General features: G+C 33.6%; 1 protein-coding gene across 12 annotated transcripts in view; it reads right to left on the bottom strand.

Annotated features, from left to right (window-relative positions):
• LOC101897210 (PDZ and LIM domain protein Zasp) overlaps positions 1–16023 on the bottom strand; it is a 368113-nt gene that overhangs the window by 15159 nt on the left and 336931 nt on the right. For 6 of the 12 annotated variants that reach the window (XM_020034594.2, XM_020034597.2, XM_059120019.1 and 3 more), the window contains exons 10-11: positions 8902–9258; positions 5636–5816 (exon numbers count right to left, since the gene is read on the bottom strand). In XM_020034594.2, coding sequence (XP_019890153.1) covers positions 5636–5816; positions 8902–9258 — 538 coding nt within the window. Of the gene's footprint in view, positions 1–5635; positions 5817–8901; positions 9259–13886; positions 14207–16023 lie in introns of those variants that run through there. The other 6 variants (XM_020034598.2, XM_011298217.3, XM_020034603.2 and 3 more) reach the window with 4 other exon arrangements.

Genomic DNA, 16023 nt, shown 5'->3' with positions numbered 1-16023 from the left:
ACCAAACGTCTAAAATCAGCCCGAGTAGTATGGAATTTTGCACATACAACCAAATTAGGCCTGAAAGTAAGTATGCCAAATTTGGTGAAGATCGGTTCAGATATAGCTATAGCTCCTATATATATTGTTCATCCGAGTTGTTATATTTGTTACCCACACTCGTAATATGCACTCCGTAATAACGATATTCAGGGAATGTATCAAATACAGCTCAAATATATCTTTGCAAATTTTATCGAGATCGATTCAGATTTGGATATAGCTCCCATATATATGTCCTTATCCGATTTCAAATTAATTGTGCATCAAATGGGCAATACAAGTCCGAATTTAAGAGGTACAAATGCTTCGGCATAATTAGTATTATTATAATCATAGCGTGTATGATTGAATTCTCCCATAAAACTTTAAATGTGGAGCTCTACTAAATTAGCAAAGTGGTGTAGGGTATCATAAGGTCGGCCCGCCCGACTTTAAGTCTTTCTTTACTGGTTTTATTTTTTATAGATATGCATGAAAAAAAATTTCGCTACATATACATAGACATATTTCCCTACTGTTATTTCTACTTGTCATTCCTCCATTATCCTGTACAACACACCCATACTCATGCATATACCTATGGGTATGACGGTATTTATCGATTATGTTGTTCCTCTCGCTCTCTCGTTGATCCTTTTCAACGGAAAAATCATGTGAATTTTAACATCTGTGATTGAATTGGCTGTGTTGTTGGCGGCAATGTAAAAGAGAAATTGTGTAAAAACAACAACAACATAATAACAATAATGTGATGAAGAAATATATATGTATAAAAAAATATATATGCAATGAAATTCCTCTTCAACATTGTCTGATTGAGCGTTTTCCTGTGTTTCCTATTGTTTTGTTATTGCAACAAATTAAGCAAAAATATATTTTACCAATCATGTAGGAGACGACAGAGGGGAATATGTGTTACCCATGGAGATACATGTATGTATGAGGGGCGATGTCAATAATGGTAAGAGAAGCAATAATAATAACAAGAAGAACAACAATAACAACTGGAAAAACAGCCATATATATGTGTGGCTATACGGCATAGTAAATTTATGATAATAAAAACTCATTACCATAAACAAATTATGTAGACGCACGCACACAAACTCACACACAGTAGTATAGGTATCCTGGAAATGGAAACTTGTGCGTCTGTGTGATTGGATACAGTGGAGTAAGGTTATATAGAAGAGACAATGAAAATTATCCTTTAAAGAAAAATTTCGCAACCGCCTTTTTATTTTTTATTTCATTTTGATTCCTCGAATTTGGCCCACTGTCCATAGTATTCATATGTCGGCTTCATTTGTCTGTAAAGTTGTTTCCGTTTTTTTTTTTGGTTTTGTTTCCAATGTTCATTATAGTAAAAGAAATTGATATATGTACACGTGCATGACTTCATTTCCATCATATCTCAATATATGATTTTATACGAATGTAATACGTGGAGTAAAATATACTTATACATGCGTGTTCTTATGATGTTTCACAAATCAAAATCTTGCTTTAAATTTTCTTATATGCCAATGTATATTAATAATTTTCATCACTTCAAGATTTAACTTTATTTTTAAAATGATTTTTATGCCAAATTAAGAAATAAAATATATAGAAAACAGGAAGTATAACTCCAAATGAAGATTTCGTCCATTATTTAACACAAATGACGACATCTAGATCTAAAAAAACGTCGGTTTTTTTAAGCAAGTATCTTTAAATTCAGACTTAAACGGTTAGTGCGATGTTATTCCATATTGGGCGCCATCTACATTTTGACATTTGAATTTTTCAATTTAATTTAAAATTTATCCAACAGGATCTTTAAAACAGTAGTAGTAGGAAGAATCTTGACCATTGGATATTGGATAGGATATTATATGACCATCAAAATCTCTATATTCTGCATTGAATTCAACGAAATCCAAAGTATATGTTCACTGTTCACATTTGTGAAATATTTAGGACTCTACAAGGCAATACTTTATTTTCAGCTTATGTTTAACAGTGACCCTTAAGTGGTTTCATTGATACAGTCCTATATTGGGTGCCATCTAGGTTTAAAAAAGGTCGGCAATCTTTAACTAGTATTTTCAAATTTAGCCTTAAGGGGTTACTGCGATATAGTCCACTATTGGGCGCCATTTATATCTAAAAAATCTGCATTTTGTAAGACGGTCGATATTTTTTTAAAAATTCTTTAAGGAAAATTGATTATCAGAATCTGTACACTTCTGAAGGAAGTATATAGTTCAATGGATAATTAGATCATGTTTTTACTGGCAATCTTTGTGATATATTAAGGATGTCCGGTGGCACTAGGCACATCTTTTATCTAGGACCCTTCAAGGAAAAAATTGATTCTCAACTGTGGTTTAACTTTTTGAATTTTTCTGTATTTACCCGTTTGATTTTATACATTTTTAATAAGGGTATTTTACTGATGGAAAATATAAAGAGGAATGTCCGTTTTCTATAACCTTTAATGCTCAGAGAGCGAAAAGCTATGTTGCACCATAAAGTAAAGATATGGTCCCATATTATCAGACCTCTAAATAACAAATTGCATTCGTCTAAAACAAAAAAAAATATTTAAAATGGATTTTTATAATAGCCAACGGAAACCTAAATTGCGAGAGAAACCCCAAACGGATATTTTGTGTTGTTGTACCAATAAGAAGATAAAAAACATGTGGTTATTCCTTTTTCGAGGTCTAGTTTCTCTGCGCCTCACTTCCGTACGGCTACAACAGGAACTTGTATTCCAAAAGGGAATCTGAGCATATGATATTGACTTCTCATGATGAGGAGAAGTTAAGCTTCAACTATTTTCACTATTGGCCACAAAATTGAGACCATACAGGACGATTTACATCAGATGTTATCCGTGCCTGGCTAACAGTACAGTCGTTCCACAAATTATTTTTCAACACATCAATTGCAATATAAATGCCAAAAACTATTTCCCTTCTTTCAAAGCCATTATTTAATAATTATCAGTTTGAATGCTCACGTTGGGCGCCATTTATAGATTTTATTAAAAATTCATTAATTGTTCCATCAATAAGCTTATCTTTCCCACCACCAGGACCTAAAAAATTAAATATGTACTTTATTTGTTTTTGCCCTATATGTCATTTTTATAAGTGACATTCATCGTTGGTCGTTCGAATTGCATTCTAGGTATTTGGGACTTTGTATTCTATTTTCTTCTCACAAATGCCTGGTCATATACAAATTAAAAGCAAATAAGTCTAAGTCAATATACATTAATTTTTAAGTGCTAAAGTTAAGCACATGTTTGGCGCCACCTATACCCTAATAATATAAATTTATTTAAAAGTTTAGAGATCGAGCATATTTCCGGCGCCACCTATACACGAATATTGTGTCTTTCCAGGAAGTCCAAAGATTTCAAAAAATGTTTCCTCATTACCCAAATGTCTGGTAATACTGCAATCAACTACTACTGTAATTATTGCTAAAAATCTTTTAAATTATCGATTGATAAATTTAAAATGAGCACAATGGCGCCATCTATATTTAGATAATTTGATGCCTCGTAAATCGGCTTTTGCCCCATATATCGTTCTTTTCAGTCGTTTCAATTGGATTTAAGGGTATTTCAGACTAAGTTTTTTCTGTATTTGCATTCTAATATCCTTACACTAAAATCCTGCTACATAAAAATCAAAACTGTATTTCTCGGCAAAAGATTATTAATTTTTCGGACGAACAACAGTTGGTCATAAGTTATGAGTCATCTATATCTGAATAATTTGTGTGACTGAAAAAATAAAAGTTGGTATTCGGAAAGAGGTTTGCAGTGGGAAATAAGCCATCTTATCTGAATAATTTATGTAAAACCAAAAAAAAAAACATTTCTCCTGATCAGAAAGAGTATGGCACCATGAATGGAAGTAGTCTCATTTGGGCGCCATCTCTTATTCACATTTTCATTTCATTGTTAATTACTCAAAATCACTAAGATTTTGCGAAAACTGTTTAAAAATTTAAAAAATTAGATTAAATTATTAATTGAATATAACATTTAAAAATCATGTAGCAAAAAATACAATATTTAAAAAAAAAGGATGACAATGAAAAATACGAAATATTCCGTAGAGTATGATAAGTTCCAAACTAGATTTGTATAATTTTGGGAATCAATGTGTATAAGGTGAGGAGGTCCGAATTGCTTGTGAATATAAAGTGAACATTTTGCTGGGAAGAAATTCAGTGTTTGTGTCAGTGCACAGCAATGGGCGTTACTAAGCAGCAATTGTGAATTAGAAACAAAGCTGAAGGAAAGTTTCATATTTACGAATCGAGAACAAACTAAATTTGGAAATTATTTTAAATTGGCAGGCTGACATTGTTTATAATGATTTCAATTGCAACAAAATCAAATAGTTGTTTAGTGCAATCAATGCAAATGTGTTCCTAGATTTGTATAAAAATTATTTGCATGTCAAACTTGCGGGATAAAACTTGTTTGTCAAACAACCGTTGCAAATATGCCGTTCAAACATGTTTGCTACAGATGCTTGTCATACCAGCTTTGTTGCATGTTGTCTTTTACGGTTTACCTTGATAGTTGTAGCTATTGTAGAAGTTTTTGCTGTTATAGGATGATGTATTATAAGAGGGCAGAGTTGAGTACCTATTGGGTCCACCTACAAAACTTGGAGTCTTGTATTGTTGTGACATATTATAGTTGCTGCTATAATTGCTGTTGCTGTTGTACAACGACTGAGTTCTACGAACTGGAATTGGTTTTGTTTGGTGTTTGTTTTATTTTCAATATTTTCGTTTCGGTTGGTTGTTTGGAGGTTGAGTATGAACATTTGTGTTTGTTGACACAAATATACAAAATATACGTAAATAAAAAAGGATATTTATAATGTTTTCGGTTTGTTTTTAAATTGAATTGTTTAAACAGAATCTACAAAGCAGGTTTTTCCAAATTTCAGCAAATATTTCAAATTCCAGAGAGAAAAACGGCAATTTTAGAACGAAAATTAAGGGAAGGAAGAGAAAAAAGCAAGCTCTAACTGGGGCCACATGTGTTTCTGTTTTGAATTTCCAAATTTTGTGGTTGTTGTTTGTGATTTTTTTTTTGTTAAATGTAAAGGAGCACAACATAGAGCCGGATTAATGCAGAATTTTGAGTAATTTTGTTTAATTTTCTTTTCTTTGTGTTAGCTGTTGTAGGCCATTTTTGTGGTTGGTTTTAATTTTTTTTTCTTAATTTCTTAAGGATACGTATATAGATTTTAAACTTTATTTAGGAAAAAAATTGGGTTTCTTGGTTGTTAACAAAGGCAAAATTGTGGTGTAATAACAATTATATACATTATTAAATAAACAAAATTTGCTAGAAAATTTATCAAAATTATATAAATTTCGTTTTTTTTTTTGTAAAATTTTATAAAAAATATGATTTCATCATTTATAAAAAAAGAGTATTGAAATTTATCACATTTTTTTTTTTTGAAATTCTGATTTAATTTTAACTAGAAACTTTATCAAACCCAATCTCCTTGATTTTGTGAAAATTCAAAATCGTCTCTGTCTAGCAGTTCATAAAGCTTACCTTGTCCTTGGCCAACATTGGAGCGTGGCAAAGTGGCATAAGGATTGCCAGCTGGCACAGTTGGTTTAGGTTGAGTTGGTGGTGGAGCATTCCACTGTTGGGGTTGTGGTGGGAAAGTAACTGGGGACTTGGGAGCAGCAGCTGGTGGAGCACCATAGGGACGAGCATAGCCTTGATTGACCTGTAAGACAAAGAGCGTTGGCAGAGAAATTGTTATTAACGATGCGAAGAATAGTATTTAGTTTTATTTATAAAAAGAAGTAGTAAGGTATTGCATATTGATATGGGTATTTCCATAAAAAGTTTTTGAAAAAAGAATTTTATAAAAAATTGCAATGATATATAGCAAAAATAGACAAGATTTTCCCAAATTATCTCTCAACAAAAAGTCATATTTTTTGCGATTTTTTCCAATAAACTGAAAATCAATTTTCGATTTAATACCGCTTTTATTTTAGATATTTTTGCTTGGTCAGATAATGAGATAGAGTTTTCGAATTCTTGGAAGTCATTTTCGAAGAGGCTATTATTATTCAAAATTTTGACCATTTATGGAGAAGGTACAAAAAAGAGTAAAGCAATATTGTGAATTTTCCATTTTGACCTCTGTCGTATCTAAATATTGCGTATCTACAATGAACTTCGAATACATGATATTTTAGTTTTTACGAAATGTTGAACTTTTTAAGGGAGGTTCCAAAAAAAGTGAACCGCTGATGCTGACCTTCGAAATCGAGTGGCGAGTATGGCAAAAGTATATGAATGTGCAAAAATTGAAGTGGATCGAACATTGATTTCCATTTTAAGGGATTTATTATTATTCAAAACTTGTGACTTTTGTGGGGGAGATACCAGAAGGAAGGAAAAAATATTGTCCATTTTCGCAACTGACCTAAGTAATATTACGATGTACATGTTATAACTCCCATAGGTCAATATATTTTTTTTTTAAATTTAAATTATAATGCATGAACTGATAATGATCATCGCCAAAATCGATCTAAGTTTGATCGTATCACTGTTGCCATAAGGCTAAGGATATAAAAATAGTTAACCTGGTTAAATAATATAAATTTAAAACAAATTGAACTGATCCCAAAATAGCGGATAAATTAGGAAGACGGTGGTACGAGGTGCTCCGGGAGGACAACAAAAAATTCTACATGAGGAGGATATAACGCTTCGAGGATAAGTTGACAAACCCTTTCCGCAAGAGAATAATGAAAAATAAGAAGAACGTCGATTATTTCCACAGAGAAACCTAACCAAAAACTGTTGTGGGAATCAAATAAGGCATCAAAAGGTTCATGACTTCCAAGTGAAAGGGAGACAACACCGACTACAACAGGCTCTGTCAGGACGAGGAGGAGACTAAAATGGTCAAACTTATGCTCTGATAGTGTACAGTGCTATTCGGTGTAACACTTAGTTTTATGATTTATCTTCCCAAACACAAGGTAAAACCGGAAGTTATTCTTCAACTGGCCTGAAGTTAAAAATGGTTAATAATATACAACCTTGAATAATAAAAGTTTTATTTTCTGATCCTCACCTCTACTCTATTTCATGTAAAACACACTCGACATATTTTCGTATCTACTTATTCTCTTAATTTTTTGAAAATAGTCAGGTGATCGTCCTTTAACCTAACCTTACATAAGAGAACATATTAAAATCGCGACGAATAACGCTATCTGATTGACTACACCAGGCGTTGTTAAAATATTATTATCTAAGTTTGATATTCGGTCGAAATAATGAACGATTTTTTAGTCATTATTGTCGGCACTGGCTTAAAGAGACCAGGCACGTTTCGTTTTTCAGTATTAATTTGATCTATAATATGACCACAAACCGCCGAACTTTTTATACCCTACACCATTCGAAAGGATCTTGACAAATTTAAAAAAAAAAAATCCGTTGAAAAATACCGCTTAAATACCGAGCATCGTTAGGTACGCTTAAATGGGGTACTTGATGAATACGCAATTTTTGATCATAAGCTGTAGTACGTATTATGAACTTCAAAAACGAATTTCAAACAATTCCGTTAAATAATGTCGTTAAATTCATTAAAAGTTCAACATTTTGGAGGTACCGTTATATGGCTATACGAAAACGTGGACATGAAAAAATACAATTTTTATACACTCCATCATTCTATGTCATTATCTATCCGCTTCTAAAACCTCGAAATGCTCATGTTAGATCTTACAAAGAATATTCTGGTTCAGCGTAAAATTCTAAGGCGATTTAGCGATTTCCGTGAAAATCAGACAGAAAGCTACCATTGTTTCCACAAAGGCCACAGTTTGGTGTGTGTATGGCATCATTGGATCGCACTTCTTCAAAGATGCTGCGAGTGGTAAAGTTAAGGTGATTGGCGAGCGCTACCGTGCTATATATCCATATCCTTTTTGCCCAAACAGCAAGAGCTTGCTTGGCATGCAATGTGGCTTAGGGCGAGTTCGGGCATTTAGTCCAAAAATTTGAAATATGTGCTTAAAAATCTTTAAGATAGTCTTAAATAAAGATTTCATGTTTTTTTTAACCGTTCCTATAAAAATCAAATTACTTAAAAATCTCCCTTTATTTCTCTCAGGACGAATTCCTTATTTCACTCTCTCTCTCTTCCTCTCTCTCTCTTACTATTTTTAAGATTACAAAATTCGCAAATTATTTTGCAAACAAACATTATTCTTAAATATTTCGCTTCTTTTCTCCATGGAAATACCCATATCTTTCAACAATAGATTACAACGGTTACAAGGAATAAATGTGTTCTTCATATGATCAAGTTTCACTCAGATCCCTGTTCCTTGTAACCATTTTTAGTTATTCTTAAATGTAATTATTTTACAAAAATTGCTTTAATCCGTCCCAAACGATATTTTTTTTTTTTGTACATTTTTAATTTGTTTGCTGGGCTACTTTTTTCTATTAATTTTATTTTATAGCAAAAAAATGTAGGATTTCTATATTATTGTACTACTAAACAAATAAACATGTTTGGCATGCAGGCAGTTGGGTTAGCTCAAAAACAACAACAAAAATATTTACAATCAACATTTCTACTCTACATCCGAAAGCACTCTTTCTCTCATTAGCTCCCCCCCCATAATGATCATCACGCAACATAATGATGATTGTATGGGTGAGGGAAATGATCATTGTTATGCTCTAGAACGACATGCTGCCATCATTGCTGCATTTTGTTTTTGCTATCATTTTTTTTTTTGTTTTTGCTTTTTGGTTGGCCTACTTACCTTGTAATTAACATTAGTGCCCTTACCGGGTGGCACAACACTACGTATGACATTGCCCGTGAGGGTTACATATTCAAAGGGTTTGTCACCGGCGGAGCCACCAACACCGTTGCTGGCCGATTGTTCACTTATGCTAGGCCTTGAGGAGGCCATGGTCGAGGACATGTCGTTAGTAACCGCGGAGGTGTTGAAGTTTTCGGGATTGTTGTTGGTGTTGTTGTTGCAGATGATGTTCGAGTTCGAGGCGTTCTTGGTGTTGTCGCTATTAATTAGACTCTTATCTACAATTGGTAAATTGCTACTAGGTGGTGTTGCTGTGGTTGTTGTTGGTAGTTGCTGTTGTTGTTGTGGTGCAACCTGACATGAATCAAATTTCAATTGATTATTGAGTGTGGCTGTTAGGGCAGCAACACTGGGTAAGCTAGTGTTGTTGAGATCAGCATCGATACTGATGTTGTTGTTGTTGTTTTTGTTGTTGCTGTGTAAAGAATGTTGGTGTTGCTGTTTTTGGAATATGCCATTGACATTGCTGGGCTGGGGTATAAAGGGTTTGGGTGTTGTATTGCTGGCAGTGTAGGAGTTATTAATGAATGTATGACTGGGACGGCTATTGTTGTTATGCGAACCAATAGCCATTGTTGTTGTTTTTGTTGCTGGCAGGGTATTGTTATTGTCTGCATAATTGTGTATTTGTTGTTCTGGCTGCTGCTGGTGGTCACCATTCTTGTTTTGGGTCAACAATTTATTGGAATACTCTTTTAAAAATTTATTATAGACCTTTTGTGTTGTGGGCAGTGTGGCCGTAACCCCACCGCCACCGCCACCAACACCAACACCTACCAGGCCGGGGGCCTTGGACGCCGCCTTATTATAGCAATTCTTATCGTTCTCATTTTGCCTGGTCAACCATTTGGTATTGTTGTTGCTGGCATTGTTGTGCTGCTTCATTGTGTTAATGTACAAATCGGTATTGTTATCCTGCTGGGGCATTGGTGGTGGTGGCGGTGGGGGCGGCAAGGGCGATGACACATAATTATCACTATTGCCACTGCCACCACTGCCTATGCCATAACTTAGAGACGACGATGATGAGGATGTCTGTCTTGAATGCAGCGGTGATGAGGAGCCATAATGATCCAAGGATATGGTGGAGGAAGTTGCCTGATTGCCGGCCATTGTCTGTTGGTTGACCTGGGCGAAGCAGCTGTAGGGTGTGGGCGATAGGGAATGTGTCGAGGAATGTGTTGTATTGGAACCCGAGGACATTGAGGATAAACTGCTCAGTGTCCGAGAGTGTGGTGGAATGTTGCTGTTATCACTGCTGTTATTGTTAGTGTTTTGTTCTTCGAATTGTTGGAGTTGTGTGGGTGATGGCGGTGGGGGCAGGGGTAAATCGTTGAGATTCATTTCTTCCGGCTGCTATCAATTTTTTTGTTGGTGTTGGAATGGGGTGTTGGTAAGCGCGGGTGGTCGCATATTTGTTTTTTGTTTGGAGTTTTTTTTCGGAGTTGGTTAATTAGCAAAAGTTAGCGACAGTGCCAAGCAAGCGTAAACATTTTGGTTAAGCATTTGGTTTGATTCACATATTAGCAAAAACGAAAACGAAAAATAAAAAAGAAACAACAACAACAAATAAATATCAAATAATATTAAAAAACACACGATAAAGAAGTTAAAACATTAAAATGAACATGTGTGACACAACAATTACATGGAACTTAAAAAAAAATACAAAATTATATTTCAAATGTGTGCATGTGTGTTTGGGAAAGTTAGAAGGGTGTTTTTTATTATCAAAATTAACAAGAATTATGAAAATCATAATACAAATATTAAATTGATGTCAGATGTTGAAAAATTCAAGGGAACAGTTGTTTGGGGTAAAAAATCCAGATTTTATGTTTCTGTGCAAAAGTTGGGATTTGCAGATAGTTGGAAATCTTCATGGAAACAAAGAAAAAAAAAAAACAAAAAAAATTTCCGATGGTACAGACAGAAATGTATTTTGTATAAAGCGGATCTCAGGAAAAAAAAAAAGTCACAATTTTTTTTTAAATTTTGCATACAGATGACCTTACATAGATAAACGACCTAGTTTTATAAATAAATATCATTATTTTTTTCTTATATTAATTGCCGAACTTCTTTGGGAATTTTGTGGATAGGCGGCCATCAATAAATATTTTATGCAAATGAGACGCCCTTTATGTTTTCTATGAGTAGACACGCCTTCATCAGTGGAAGGATAATCCACTTTTTTATGGCTACCTTTTGGTCGAACTACCTTTGAAGAACCAAAAATTGAAAATGCCCAAGACCATTTTAAATTTTTGGTTCTTATTGTTCGACCTTCGTGTAGAGACCTGAGGTTAGACAGGATTTTTTGAACCTTAATGTTACGAAAAGTACTAAAAGGTACAACTGTGGAACGATGGATAAAACATTTTTGGAGTAGATAGGTGGGCCTTATGGAACTTCAAAAATTCGGTTCGAAAAGAACGAAAAAGCACGGAACTATCGGAAAATTGTACTTCAGACGTTCGAAGAGTTCTAAAAAGTACAAAATTGCAATTGAATGGCTGGTTAGAGCGAAAACTTTTTAGATTTTGATATGGGATCGAACTTATGGCAGTGGGTTATCTGCAAGGAGTAATTTTCGGAAATTTTGGTGTTATTGGTACGAAAAGTACCTAAAGGTACAACATTGTAATCGAGCAATCGAAAATTAAATAAAAATTTAATTTTTGCACAAGAGACACTTAAGTGCAGGATGAGATGTATTATTGGAAATATGTACAGAAAATATACAAAATGGTACAAGGATGATATCGATAAATCAGTACTAAAATTGTATAATTGTGTATACGGGTCCCTCTTTGTGTAGAGGAGTGAAATATAGAATATTTTTAAAACTTCATACTTTAGGGGTACAAAAAGTACTAAAAGGCATTTTATCGTAAGTGAAAGATTGAAATTTTTCTAAGCAATCAATCAGATTGGGCTGTCAAAAAACCAAATCAGTACCAAAAGTACTAAAAGTGTACGAAAGGTACTTAAAGTTACCAATTTATATTTAGGCGATCGACCAGCAAAATTTCCAAGATCTACTTCATATCTTGGAAATTTTGCTGGTGTGTTTCTCTAGGCTGAAAATTTGTGGAATTTTTTGAAAGATCGTACTTTAAGGGTACAAAAAGCGCTAAACAGTACATAATAGTACTAAAACATATTTATATTTAGTCCGGAAGAAACTTTTTATATAAATGGAAAAAGGGCACAAATTTTTGGTTACTTCGTGCTTTAAGGGTATGCAAAGTGGTACAAGCTACCAAATGGTGCGGGTTAGGTGTATTATTTCAAATTCGTACTAAAAGGGGTACACAAAGCACTTCAAGTTACCAATTTGTAATTGAGCGATCGATAAAGACTAGAACTTGGAACTGAGTTTCACTCTTGGGTGCGGAATTTTTGAAAGCTCATACCTTAAAAGTACTTTAAGAGTACCAAAAAGTGCTAAAAAAGCACAAAATGGTACAATTTGGTTTTATATTGTTCCATAAGAGCTAAAATTTATAATTGTGTGTAGGAGGGACTTATTGAGGGAGTGGGGTCATATAAAGGGTTATTTTCTGAATTTCGAACTGAAGGTTACGAAAACTATAAAATTGCACAAAACTGGGTATACACTCGGTGTATTATAGCAAATTCGTACAAAAAAGCACTACATGTTACCAATTTGTAAGTGAGCGACCGATAAGGACTAGAACTTGGAACGTTGGGTGAGAAATTTGGAAAATTGTACAACATTGATAATACTGTTCAATAAGAGCTGAAATTTATAATTGGGTTTGGTAGGAAATTTTTGTTTAGAGGGGAGAACTACGTCAGGTATTTCTTGAGTTCGTTCTTTAAGGGCACGAGAAGTCCTAAAATTATACAACATTGTAACTGGGCGATTGCTCAGAGCTAGAACATTGAAATTTTAAAGAAAAGACGGAACTTAAGAGGCGCAAAATTATTCGTAACAAGTTCTCATTTCTGCGGCCTGTTTTTGCAGGCCAATCTGCGAGTGGAACTCCCAGGAAAATAGACATTCCCTATGTTCTAACTAGGCTATTAAAATATCAATTCTCAGGTCTTCGAAGGATTGGAAATTATCGCCCTTTAAGGAGGTTATTGAGGGCCTTTGATGGTTTCTGACTTTCTAGGATTATAGGTAGATCCTGGGAATACATATTCCCCGAAAACCTGAAGTGGAATTTTATGGTGATTCTTCTCTGCATAAGGTATGGTGCTCTAGATCTTCATGGGTTCATAAGTTGTGGCTGCCTGTTATCTGTTATTTTTGATTATATTTTCTTGGAAAAAGGATCCCCAAATCCTATTTTCCAATGTTTTAAATATTTTTTGAAGATTTTATTTGACAGACTAAAGTTATTTCTTTTCAAGTTTATTTTTAAAGTAAGTTAATATTGATTTTTATTATGATTTATATTTTTATTAAGAAAAACCTTGACTGTCACCAATTTTGCAGATTCTAAATTACAAGGAAGTGTAATGACAATTTTGAGGTTAAAATAAAAATGACCAAGGAATTGTTTCAAAAACAATTATTATCCACAAAACTGTTTGGAAAAACACATGAACTGTTAACACAAAAATTAGTCACTTTTAAGGTTAATTCGATATTTTATTAACTATGTTTTTTATGTTTTATGTAGTGTGATTTACTATTAGGTCAAGGTCAATAGTTATCTACTGATTTCGAAAAAAGATTATATCAGAAATCGAAACCAGAAATTTTAATTTTCTCTATCTTGTTTCCCAAAGACTCAAAGAGTATTCCAATATTTGTATTTTAATTTCGTATTAGATAATCGATTAATTATTTATTGGTTATATTTTATTTCAATTATTATGTAATTGTTGTGCAGGCAGAGTATTGATCGTATTGATGATGGGTGTAATGCCAAAAGTAACTTTACAATTTCAAATTATTTTTCTTCTTAAAATTCGAACAACACCAGTGGAAGAGATTTGCGTTTTATTTTCGTATCAACAAAAAAAAAATATATATTTCGTAAAAAAAATAAAAAACCGGAGAGTATAAAAAATAAAAATAAACGCCAAATATCACAAATAAAAATTATTAAGCGAAATTTATAGGGTAATCCCTATTCAAATTCGTTGCACTAGTTGTTTTGTTGAATTTTCAAAAAAAAAATTATATATTTCAAACGAATACCGCGCGCACCGTAACGAACCGCATACGTTGACTATAAAGAAACTAAGAAATCAGACTAAATTTACGTTACCAATAAATGACAGCATTAAGTCCGCCACATCGTCATTCAGTTGGTTGGTTGGTTGGTTTGGGACGTGCATACAATAAAATTGAAGAGAAACAAAACGAATCACCAAAACACCAATACACACAATCACACACACAGAAAACTGTGAAGAATCTACACTCACTGGCATTTACACCTAAACAAGGGACATTCACACTTTGTGATAAGGCGCTACAATCGGCAGCATTGGTTGGTCAAGGAGGTGTTATGGAAATGTCATGGGAGAAAAAATGTTGTCAAGAAAAAAACACAAAACCGCAAAACACTTCCTCTTCCTATGCCCCATAGAATAGGTGTAAAATGTTAGCGCATTGCTTTCCGCAAATAACTGGCAATCTTACTGGCATGCATGATTTTCAAAATAGAACAGCTGCTGCTTCATGTAATTTTGTTGTTAACCCCAAAAATAAAGTGACATTATTTCTTTGCCATCGAAATAGTCATTAAATAAAAGAAAAAAAAAAAAAAAAAAAAACACAGCTACATTCTATTCACCGCTCTTAAAAATAAACCAAAATCAAAATCATACTCATGCCAATGTTCTGGCACCGACCAGAACAAGTTGTTGATCAATAAATATCCCAGTTGTGCACACCTTAGATTTTTATTTGATTTTCCCATTCGAATTGTTGTGAGCAGAAGCAAAACCAGCAAATCGCTAAGATGAGGACGGTAAAATAAATCGAAATTTAATTTTAGAATAAAACATTTTTTCCGAATGAGTAAAAGTGAAAAAGTGAAGAACTTAACTTGGCACTAGTCGCATTTTCGAGTGGTTGGTAGACGAACATGAATGTCAGGTGCCGTTGCGATGAATCGGAAAATGCTGTCTAGAGCTGGCTATGCCTAATGAAGTTTTTTTTTTCGTTTTAGCGATATATGCGATAAATTGCATTAATCATTTGGGGTGATGGTACTTTTTGTATGCTAATATAAATAGGGTGTCTTCGATTAACTAAAGACCTGCTATGGGTCCAGATGTTTCGGTTATGTAATAGAATACACCAAATTGTGAGGTGCTGCAAAGAGAAGAGACTTTGTATACTCCTGGTCCACAAAGAATTATCATCCACATCTCCAAATGTGGAAGTCTTCCTCCATTATTTGTTTAAAAATAATATTTATTAAAACTCTTCGAGCTGTATTCGAATAGAAACGGAATGACAGTAATATCTATGAATTTATATAAAGGGGAAAATCCAAAAGCTCTGTATAGATCGAAATAACTCAAATCGGATGACATATCCACTTCTCCTTGCAAAAATCATTTTGAAATTGCCTTGTGCGTCAGCAACCTCGTCAACAAGGATGGATATTGAGAGGCATCTTTGGAGGATAATAGTGATAAGTTACAGGTCGAGGATTGTAGCATTGATGGGATTTGTCCCAGGGAATCTACTTGCCCTCAAGTAACGTCCTGATTGTCAATGACAAAAAAATCTAAACAAAATGCGTAGCCTATTGAAATAATTTTGAAAAAAAAAATTATTTTTATTTTTCTGACAATATTTTAAAATTACTCTCAAAAATGCATCTCCTTTTACAAAGTCAAACAGCTTATAATTCTGGAAATATTTTAAAAACTCTCCTATTATAAAACAAATGTTTCTTGAAACAAGTAAAAACAATTAAGTTCGGCCGGGCCAAACTTTTAATACCCTCCACCTCAGGGTAAAGGAAACATTAGAAGAAATTTGGCAAAAACCATTAAAATGCCGAATATCAGGAGGTAATGTTATATGGGGGCTATACCAAAACGTGGACCTATAAT

This window comes from Musca domestica, unplaced genomic scaffold, assembly GCF_030504385.1.
Source record: "Musca domestica strain aabys unplaced genomic scaffold, Musca_domestica.polishedcontigs.V.1.1 16, whole genome shotgun sequence".
In the NCBI taxonomy this organism is placed as follows: Eukaryota; Metazoa; Arthropoda; class Insecta; order Diptera; family Muscidae; genus Musca; species Musca domestica.
Note: the sequence above shows the minus strand (reverse complement) of the source record. Positions and strands in the feature narration are given on the sequence as shown.